At 42.1% G+C, this 11,247-nt stretch overlaps 1 protein-coding gene across 2 annotated transcripts; it reads left to right on the top strand.

The window, feature by feature from the left end:
- The first annotated feature begins 398 nt into the window (after positions 1-398).
- LOC121601403 lies at positions 399-3,283 on the top strand. Of its 2 annotated transcripts, XM_041930221.1 has the most exons (3): positions 399-414; positions 474-646; positions 2,168-3,283. In XM_041930221.1, exons 2-3 carry the CDS (start codon positions 511-513, stop codon positions 2,542-2,544), a joined length of 513 nt encoding a protein of 170 aa, XP_041786155.1. In that variant the 5' UTR covers positions 399-414; positions 474-510; the 3' UTR covers positions 2,545-3,283. The 2 variants fall into 2 exon arrangements, with proteins under 2 accessions (XP_041786155.1, XP_041786154.1); XM_041930220.1 differs by having other exon boundaries at positions 404-646.
- The last annotated feature ends 7,964 nt before the right edge of the window (positions 3,284-11,247 follow it).

Here is an 11,247-nt window from a genome sequence, read left to right as displayed (position 1 = left end):
CTCAGGCGAGGGGTATGAGGCGGAGCCAGGGACGGGTAGCTCGACGAGCTGCTTGACAAATTTGCCGTTGGAGAGAAAAGGAAGGCATGATAAAATTCTCAGAACTCCATGATTTCTTCCGTCGCTTTGCGCAGCGGGATTTATGCGCACGCCCCGTGGACATTTCGAGCAGTTTTTCTCCGGTTCCTCAACCCACTCTGCCCCACTTCGCCCATGTATCTTGAATTGCTTGCAAGATTTCATATTGCCATCTCTTTTTAACACACGGATGAGTTTTTCTGCTTGGGTACCAACAACGATTTTCAATCCATATCATGAGGTATAAACACAGCTACCATATATATACACAGTGGCTTACAAATGTATGCATGTATTGGTTGACATTGCAAGCGCGTCGGCAAAGGACAGACAAGTGTAAAAGAGCCGGTGTTTGAAAAACAAAGCAGAAGTGTATTAATCAATATTTTGTGCAGTTTTAGATCCAGATTATTTACGAGAGTACCATCAGCAATGGCTTCAAGATCATACCAATATCGGAAGCGTCGTCGCTTTATGGAAGAAGTTGAGAGAGAAATAGAGAATGAGATCAATAATATGGAGACTTCCTCACCTGTCATGGTTCCGGCATCGACAAGCAGGATGTTCAGTAAGTAACTAATATTGTGTTTTTAGTGTTTATTATACATGGAAAACGGAATTTTGTCACAGTATATTGTCAAATTAAGTTTTAATCAGCAGCTACGCTGATTCATATTCCGATCGCAATTTTAGGTTCTGCACCGCCATCGTTTGGAATGCTGGGTGGCGACATGACGTTATTTATATTTAACCTTACTTAGGAAATCACGTCGTTGTTTTCTGGATGGCAATGTGAATCCAAAACCTAAGTTTTTTTTACTTTTTATATTGTTTGTACTAAAAACAGACAGGCACTTGAATTAGCCAAACATCCATCGGGGGCGACATGATGATGTTTTGTTCTTTAACGATACATTAGTAGGCAAGGTGGAATGTATAATGAGGTGTAGTTATAGCGCTTTTAGCGACCCCTCCCCCCCCCCCTGGGCTCCGATTTGACAGATGGTTTTCCGCTGTTGTATATGTATTGATGGATTGTTTACGTTTTGCATGGTCAATATTTGGTGGAGATCAATTTGGGTGAATATTTTAGTTTATTAGAACATAGCCCGTGATTTAAAATGGAAATTTTCCTGCGAGAACTTGAAGCGTTCGCCAAACGCGGAAAACTAACTGTCAGTTTTCTTCGTCGATTCTACTTCCACCTAGCTGTCAAAACGGGCTTATAACTTGACCTGATATCTTTACGGTCCTTGATTAGTAGGACTTTCTTAATTGCAGCATAGCAACTTCCGAAGGCTACGTTGCTGTCTACTTCATACTAGACCGCTGCGGGTACCTCGGCAGCGTTGAGACCAACATCCGTGGCCACTGCAGCTTGCTTCTCATCGTTTATTGACGATTCCGTATCATCTCCCTGAACCCTGCCTGTTGCTGCTGAAGCACCGTGACCAGCCGCAATCTGCAGTGACGTTGGTGGGGTTGGAGGAAGTCTGGCTCGAAGCTTCTCTCGTCAACGCATCGTTGCCCCTCGTCGGTTAGCGTTGCGTGGCTCGTTGCGGAAGCGCCGAACAGTTTCAGGTTGTGTCTATAAGATGGCCATCTCTTCGTATTACTAAATGATCTGCGACGCCAGGGCTACTCGTTCATTGTCTCATCCTCCCTGTAGTTGAACCGTGATCCGCCTAGAAGCTTCGTAGATATGGCTCCAGCTCTCGACCTCGCGACAGGTGAGGTTGGAGGTTGTCCGTCGAATCGAACCTGATCAACCATGGCCGACACGCTTCTGGATTTTACAGCAAAGCGCGTGCACTCCAACAACACGTGTTCCTCGTCCTCTGAAACGCCGATGAACCACTGACAGTCCGGGGACGGTCGTGAATCCTTCGATAATAAGCATTCTCGTAAAAAAACCCTGTCCTGACCTGTTTAAGCCTGTGCCTGGGCCAGATGGAAGGTCGTGTCTCCGTGTTAATGCCAGTCGCTGACGGAAGGTGCTAATTTTATTTCATTGTTAACTGACTATTTGTGCCATATATATGTGTTTAATTTAACTAATGCTATGTTTTTCTCTTTTGTTTCTTTACAGACGAATTGCATAGTACTGATAGCAACTTAGGTGGGAATGTAGAGTGTAGCTTTAGCATAGATGTAGATACTAACAATACTAACAATGACAGCGCTGCAACTGTTGACGAAAATAATTTGGATGATATAGAAGATGAACAGGAAGAATGTGCTGAAGATTTGTATGATGCTTATAACTATTTGAATGATTTTCAAAGTTTAAAAGAAGCTTTGAGATATTTGACAATAATGGGTCATCTATCTCGCAACTTTCTCAACTTGCTTCTTGCAATTTTAAGAAAATTTGGTCATCCTGAACTTCCTAAAGATGGTCGTACTTTACTAAAAATTCCTAAAGTTAGCCAAGAGATTCAGCATATAGCAGGTGGACAAATGTGATACTCAGGGATAGAAGTTGGCCTTCGAAATTATTTTAGGAATCATGTTCCAGAGGAAAATAAGTTTTCGTTACATATTTTTATTGATGGGCTTCCTCTCTTCAAAAGTAGTGCTACACAATTTTGGCCAATTCTTTTTAAAGTAAAAGAAATTCCCGATTGCCCGGTAATGATCGCAGGTGTATTTTGTGGTCAGAAAAAAACCTACTGACTTAGAGCCTTATTTGCGACAGCTCGTAAATAAATTAAACAATTTGCAAGTAATAGGCATGCTGTTTGGAGAGAAAGTTGTAAAAAAATTTGCCAAGGCTTTTGTCACCGATACCCCTGCGCGGGCCTTTATAAAATCGGTAATGTACTTTCCGGCAAAACATGGGTGCACGAAGTGTACTCTCGTTGGAGAGTTTGTAAAACCGGAGCGCAAAGTAATATTTTGTTCACCACAACCTGCTCCACCACGTACAGATGAAAGTTTTCGACAAAGACACGATATAGAGCATGTTAAACAAATTCGATCTCCTTTAGAAGAGATTGGTGGATTAGATATGATCAAAAGTTTTCCCACTTCTGATCGACTTCATCTTATCGATATTGGCAACACTCGTAAATTTTTGTACGGCCTTTTTCATCATTAATTTCTAAGTTTTGTAATATGGTCTAGTGAACACAAGAAAAATGCCTTTCACTTTTTTTTGTGCGCACGAGCAAACCTCCGGACTCATCGACTCCGAGTCCGGATCAGTCACTCATCACTCCGGATCACTCCGGATTACTCCGGATAACTCCGGATCACTCCGGATCACTCCGGATCACTCCGGATCACTCCGGATCACTCCGGATCACTCCGGATCACTCCGGATCACTCCGGATCACTCCGGATCACTCCGGATCACTCCGGATCACTCCGGATCACTCTGGATCACTCCAGATCAGTCTAGAGGACATGTGTAGCCGTGTAATTTTTCTTTGTCTCTTTTGCCTTGTCCTTGCCTTTAGATCCTGATGAGTGAAGCATGCATACCTTTCGGGTACGTTCGGGGTATAAGCTCTGTCCCTCTCATGTTAATGGTGAAGATAGAATCGTATGCCATCGGCTGTGCATTCAGGCGTGGGTAGGCCCGTGGACGCCGTCTGTTCGCAAACATTCAGACTCGTTCGGACTGATCCGGACTGATCCGAAGTGATCCAGAGTGACCCGGACTCATTCGGACTGATGCAAACTGATCCGGACTGATCCGGACTCATTTCAACTGATCCGGAGTAATCCAGATTGATCCGGAGTGATCTGGAGTGATCCGGACTGATACGGAGTGATTCGGACTGATCCGGACTGATCCGGAGTGATCCGGAGTGATCCGGAGTGATCCGGAATGATGCGGACTGATCCGGAGTGATCCGGACTGATCCGGACTGATCCGGAGTGATCCGGACTGATCCGGAGTTTAATCCGGTTGTGATCCGGTGTCGGAGTCATATTTTGCGCACCGGAGTCGGAGTTGATCCATGACTTCGCTCCGGATTACCCATCACTAATCCATATGAGCAGTAATGTACACAATCTTCTCCACGTATTTGATGACGTTGAAGAATTTGGTCCATTGGACGATTGGTCTTCTTATGATTATGAAAACTTTTTCTTCTTCTTCTTCTTTGGCTCAACAACCGTTGTCGGTCAAGGCCTGCATGCACCACATGTGGGTTTGGCTTTCAGTGACTAATTGATTTCCCCCCATAGCAGGATATAGCAGCATTTACACAACTATAATAAGTGAGTATTATTTCATTTGAATTCCTTTTTGATATTATAATTCTAATTAAATAGTTCATCTAGATTATAATAGAGCTCCCACTAATTTTAAGAACTATAATCTAATTATCTTCTACTATTTACACACTACTTGATCTCGACTTATGGCAACTAGACTTATTTAGGTATTTGTTTCGTTTTAAATTATCACTATTGTAGACATCTGGTAGATAATAAATACCTTTTATCTGTAAGCACCTTGCATTATGCAAGAACCATATTTGTAAGCACCTTGTATGTGCAAACACCTTCTATTTTGTAAGCACCTTGAAGTTGTATGTGAATTATAAGAATCGTGGTAATAAAATCCGTGCCGGAACGGCCTTCTGAAGCCATCCGCCGAACGAACTGGACGTTTCGGACTTCTGCCTTAGGTCTTCCGTCTTCCGAAATAAATAACTATATTTGTAAGCGTTTAAATCTCAGAAGTGGGATTGTGCCATGCCGTCTAAAGAAGATATGTTGTGTGCGCTGGAAAACGCGAAAGTGCCGGTGCCTCCAACCGCTACGATTGCTCAAATCCGCATGTTGTACGAGGAGCTATTTCCTAGAAGTCGCGTGGTAGCCGAACAAAAGCTTGCGCCCGTAGTAACGCATGAAAGTGTTGATACCGGGAGTTTGGCGATAAAGCAAACGAATGACGAGCAAGAAATTGTCAAGACAGCTAATACTGGCGGTTAGAGACGGAATTAGAAACACTGCAGAAGGAGTTGCAAGTGCTTGAACTTCGTCAGAAAATCGCTATGCTGAAGTCATCTAACATCGCTTCGACTTCGCTACCATCATCATCACCACCACCACTGCCTTTACCTACAGCGCAGCCAGTACCGCCATCTTTAACATCGTCACCACCGCTCCCTTTGCCGTTACCTACAGCGCTGCCAGTGTATGTACCCAACTTTGAAGACTTCATAGGAAAATTCAGTGGTGAAAGAGGAGGAGTAGGGGTGGAGCACTGGTTTCGAGAATTTGAACAAGTATGTAGCTTGTACACACTAAACGACCAGCTGAAATTTTTCTGTATGCGCCGCCTGCTCTCCGACACCGCAGCCATTTTGCTAAAACCTCAGGCGCATGCACCTATGAGACACTGAAAGCTGACCTTATTAGTACTTTCACATCAAAAACATCATTAGAAGAAGTGTTTCAAAAACTAAGGGCACGACATCTCTCGCAACATGAAAGCATAACAAGGTATGTGTTGGAAATGCAGCAAATAGCAGGCACCGTAATTCCAGAGGAAGACTTGGTCAATATTATAATTGACGGAATCGATGATCCTATTAATACGTCATCCATACGTTTCGCTGCAAAATCACTCGAGCACCTCAAAATCCTGCTGAAAAAATACGACACTTTTCGCCAAACTCGTGGCGTGACTCCTACACCAGCACCGTTACGCACTAAAACCCCAGCCCCACCCCGCAGCACTGGCCCCTCGCGTCAATGGGCGCAGAACAACAATAATGAACCGGCCAGATGCTTTAACTGTTCTCAATTCGGCCATTATCAAAGTGCTTGCCCAATGCCACGCCGCCCCAAGGGATCCTGTTTTAAATGCCACCAAATGGGACATACACATCGAGAGTGCCGAAACTTCCAGCCCGTTACGACTGCTGCGGTGCACCATCTGGGTTCCCATGGATTTGATGAAGAAACTGCTGACCAAATACTGCTTAGCGAAATTGAAACGGTATGTGTTAGTTTTAATATCCAACATAAATGGAGCGAACAAACGTTTTTACGATCACTTTTTGATACAGGCAGCCCTGTAAGCCTAATAGCTGACAATGTAGTACCAAGTAACTTTCTGCATCAACCTACCCCTTCTGGGTACCGAGGATTAGGAAATACTATGCTCACGTCTTTAGGTCGAGTGGAGTGCAGGATCATAATTCGTAATATTAGTGTGAAACACTCGCTTATCATTTTACCAGCTAGAAGTATGCCTTGGCCATTCATAATAGGTCGTGACCTTTTAGGAAAATTTAGAATATTTCTTACACATTATCCAAGTATGATTCCCTTACATTATGCTCCCAAACCGGAAAGTAATTCAAATTTCGAAAAGATACCAAAACCTATTAAGTCCCTTGATGTAGGTGATCCGTTTAGCCACATTTGTGTGTCGGAGATATTTGACAGCCCCCTTGAATTAGATATCGGGAAGCAACTTTCGCCTGAAGAGTCTGCAGCCATTTTGTCCGCATTTGATCATTGCTACACTAACTATCCTATTGAGAGTATAGAATATCCTCAGTATTCCATGAAAATTAATCTCGTTCATGATACCCCCATTTATGCAAAGCCACGTAGACTTTCCTATGGGGAGAGGAATCAAGTGCGACAGATTGTAAATCAATTATTAAATGATAAAGTCATTCAACCAAGCAATTCTCCATACGCTTCTCCCCTTGTGCTAGTTAGAAAAAAAAGTGGTGAAGTGCGTATGTGCGTTGATTACAGACCCCTGAAAAATAACAGTAAGGGATAATTTTCCATTGCCGTTAATTGAGACATGCCTTGAACACCTGAGTGGCAAAAGTGTATTTAGTTTGCTTGATTTAAAAAGCGGTTTCCATCAGGTAAAGATGGATGAAAGCTCAATTAAGTACACCTCCTTCGTAACACCTGATGGGCAATATGAATATTTAAAGATGCCTTTTGGGCTTAAAAATGCCCCCGCGGAATTTCAGAGATTCATAAATTCAATATTACGCGAATTTATAGATTCCGAGAAATTAGTTGTCTACTTGGACGACATCATAATAGCATCTAATGACTTTCATACTCATCTTGAGACGTTGAGTTCTGTTCTCGAGAAACTTAAACAAAATGGACTTGAACTGCGCATTGATAAATGCAAATTCGCCCACACTAATTTGGAATATCTTGGATACGAAGCCTGTGCCTCTGGTATACGACCTAGTGGAAAACACCTCACATCAATATATAACTTTCCTATGCCCACTAATGTCAAACAGCTAAGAAGATGTTTAGGGCTCTTTTCTTACTTCCGTAGGTTCGTTCCATCATTTTCTCATATAGCTAAACCTCTTACAAATCTTCTTCAGAAAGATATGCCATTTGATTTTGATAATTCTTGCATCCAAGCATTTCAAACCCTTCGTCAAAAACTTGTTCAGTCTCCTGTCTTGGCTATATTTAATCCCAGACATGAGACGGAGCTGCATTGCGACGCGAGCTCATTCGGTTTTGGTGCAGTCTTATTCCAAAAACAGAATGATGGGAAACTTCACCCAATTGCATATTTTTCTAAAACTACCTCAAAAGAAGAATCAAAACTTCATAGCTACGAATTGGAAACTCTATCCGTAATATATGCGTTGAAAAGGTTCCACTCGTACGTCCATGGATTACCCTTAAAGATAATCACGGATTGCAATTCTCTTGTACAAACGCTGAAAAATCGTAACGCCTCTGCGAAGATTGCCCGGTGGTCCTTGTTCCTCGAGAATTATGATTATACTATTCAGCATCGCTCAGGTTCCTCTATGGCCCACGTGGATGCTCTGAGCCGGACTGAAGCAATTGGTGCTATAAGTGAACTTGATATTGACTTCCAACTACAGCTAGCCCAATCTCGTGATCCTACTATTGAAAGCATTAAGTCCCAACTAGAACTGGAAAATTTACCTGGATATGTTTTGCAAGATGGTTTCGTATATCATGAGTCATCCTCAAAAGAGCTTCAGTTTTATGTCCCCCGCGAGATGGTAGATAATATCATCCGCCACACACATGAGAAAATAGGTCACTTATCCGTTGACAAAACAATTTCAAAAATTAGCTGTCACTATTGGTTTCCTTCTATGCGCAATAGAGTTGAGTCTTTCATCAAGAATTGTTTGAAATGTATAATATATTCAGCTCCCACTAGAACTAATAATCAGAACATCCACAGTATACCGAAAGCTCCCCAACCTTTTGACACACTTCACATTGATCACCTTGGACCACTACCTCTTACGAAATCCAAAAAGAAGTATATATTAGTTGTGATAGACGCATTTACGAAATTTACTAAGCTATACACGACTCGTTCCACTGGAAGCCAGGAAGTATGCAATGCTCTCAAACAATACATTTCCTATTACAGCCGACCCAAACGGATAATTAGTGACCGAGGTACCTGCTTCACGTCCAACCAGTTCGAAAATTTCCTTAAATCAAATGAGGTACAGCATGTACTCAACGCTACTGGTTCACCACAAGCAAACGGACAAGTCGAAAGGGTTAACCGCGTACTTCGACCCATCCTCAGCAAACTTTCAGACTCTTATGATCATGATGATTGGAATTTGCATTTACTGGATGCTGAATATGCGTTGAATAATTCAGAGCACGCCAGTACGAAGTTTTCACCCTCAGTTCTCCTGTTTGGTATTGAACAACGGGGTCATTTAATTGATGAACTAACGGAGTTTTTAGACGAGCGTCGTGGAAGTACACGAAATAATTTAAGCGACATTCGGGCTGAAGCATCGGCAAATATAATTAAATCTCAGCTTACCAATGAGGCATATTTTCGTAAAAATCATAAACCAGCAGCTAAATATGAAGTTGGAGATTATGTAGTAATGCGGAACATTGATAGCAGCACTCAGCAGAATAAGAAGTTGATTCCTAAATATAAAGGTCCGTACATAGTCCATAAAGTATTGCCTAACGATCGCTATGTCATTAGGGACATTGAGGGCTGTCCAATAACTCAGATGCCATATGATGGCGTATTAGAATCCAACAAGTTGAAGAAATGGAGTGAGCCGTAAGAAACCGTTGAGGAAATTTGAATTACTAATATATTTACACATAAATTGAGGTCAATTTAAGTGTCAGGATAGCCGAGCTGTAGACATCTGGTAGATAATAAATACCTTTTATCTGTAAGCACCTTGCATTATGCAAGAACCATATTTGTAAGCACCTTGTATGTGCAAACACCTTCTATTTTGTAAGCACCTTGAAGTTGTATGTGAATTATAAGAATCGTGGTAATAAAATCCGTGCCGGAACGGCCTTCTGAAGCCATCCGCCGAACGAACTGGACGTTTCGGACTTCTGCCTTAGGTCTTCCGTCTTCCGAAATAAATAACTATATTTGTAAGCGTTTAAACTATGATTTAATTTTAGCTGCATCCAATCTTTTATTGTTTTATCCGAGCAATTTCCTCCTTATTCTTGTATAACTAGTACTATATTTTTATATTTACACAAAGGTTTTTTATCTCCTAGTTTTGCTCTTTCTGTCCACGAACATTGCAATAAAATGTTAGGCCCTAGGATTAAGTGAAGAGCGTCACAAGCACGTTGTTTAAAATCGCCTTCTGCAAAATTTTTTTTCACCCATAGCACAAATTCATCACGGCACTCTTTTGTTTTCAGTTTCTCCTCCAGGGTATTCATCTCCTCAATGGACTCCACTGTGCAAAAGGTTGGCGATGGGGTTTTATCTGTGAGGCTTACGCAGGTGTTTTGATTTGCCAAATGTTGTTGCATCATACCGGTCACAACATCGAGCTTGTTGTTCATCACATCGTTCTGGACCTTTAGCTGAGCTACCATTCGGCGTAACATCATGCATTCTTTTGCCAAATCAGTTGGTACTGGCACGTTGTTGTTTTTGTCCTCCATCTAAAAAAGTTTGTTTTATAGAGTTTCATAGAGTATTTAAACTTTTCCTATGAGTATTGTTTTACCTTGTGTATGCAAATCTATATCGACCAGTTAAGCTTTTTTTGTCAACCAGAAACCAGAAGCTCTACACGAAGTGAATCTAGTGAACAATACAATCTCTTAAATTCTTTAAATTCAAACGTGACATTTCATTTGCCGCCGAAAGAAAATTGATATCACAACTACATACATAAATACCCTCGTACCTCACCAATACATGTATATCAAGGTCGGCGCGCGTACACTCACACACTCGCAAAAGCCTGTTCTCATATCCCCTAATTTTACCCTCAGTCCGAACAAGACGTCCTCATTTTTTCATATCCCAAGGTTCGGTGACACAAAATTAGGAGTTGTATGCAATTTCGGGCACTTGTTTGTCGAGTGGGCGGTTAAGTTGCCCGACGGATAATCCGCCACCGGATAATCGACGTTCTACTGTAATTAATTGCCTCTAGGAAAGATCCAACTCCGGCAATATCGGTGGGGGCTGGTAAATTCTGTATAGCGCTAATGTTCTTAGGGTCAGGACGTTTTTCCCTGCCATCGATTACATGCCCAAGATATTTAATCTGACACATTTTAAACACACATTTGTCAGGTCGTAATGGGAAACCAAATTCCTCAATTCGTTTTAGTACAAGATTTAGCGTATTATCATGGTCTTTATCTGACATACCTCCAATTATGAGATCATCCATATAGCCGCAAACTCCTGTTATTCCTGCCAACATGGTATCAATCAGTTGTTGAAATGCAGCTGGGGCTATTTTTATGCCGGTTGTAGTGGTAGAGCCCACGATAAGTATTTATTGTTAGCAGCGGGTGAAATTTTTTATCAATCTGCACTTGAAGAAAAGCATCGGAGAGATCAACCTTACTGAAGATTTGGCATCGGGCTAACTTAGCAAAAATGTCCTCTGGCAGTGGAAGCGGGTATTCATGTGATCGTAGGATGTCATTCAGCCCCGTCGAGTAATCACCGCAAATCCTGATTTTTCCATTTGCCTTCCGTACAACCACTATAGGGGCAGCCCAATCCGAGTAATCCACGGGAGTAATGACTTTCAGGGCTTCCAAACGGTCCAGTTCTTCATCAACAGTCTGCAGCATTGCATAAGCCACGGGGCGCTTAGGACGAAATACAGGGTGACTGCTCTCTTTTATCTCCAATTTTATGCGCGATTTTAAACACAGCCC

Source organism: Anopheles merus, unplaced genomic scaffold (genome assembly GCF_017562075.2).
Source record: "Anopheles merus strain MAF unplaced genomic scaffold, AmerM5.1 LNR4000086, whole genome shotgun sequence".
NCBI lineage: Eukaryota > Metazoa > Arthropoda > Insecta > Diptera > Culicidae > Anopheles > Anopheles merus.
This window is presented reverse-complemented; position numbering and strand designations above follow the sequence as displayed.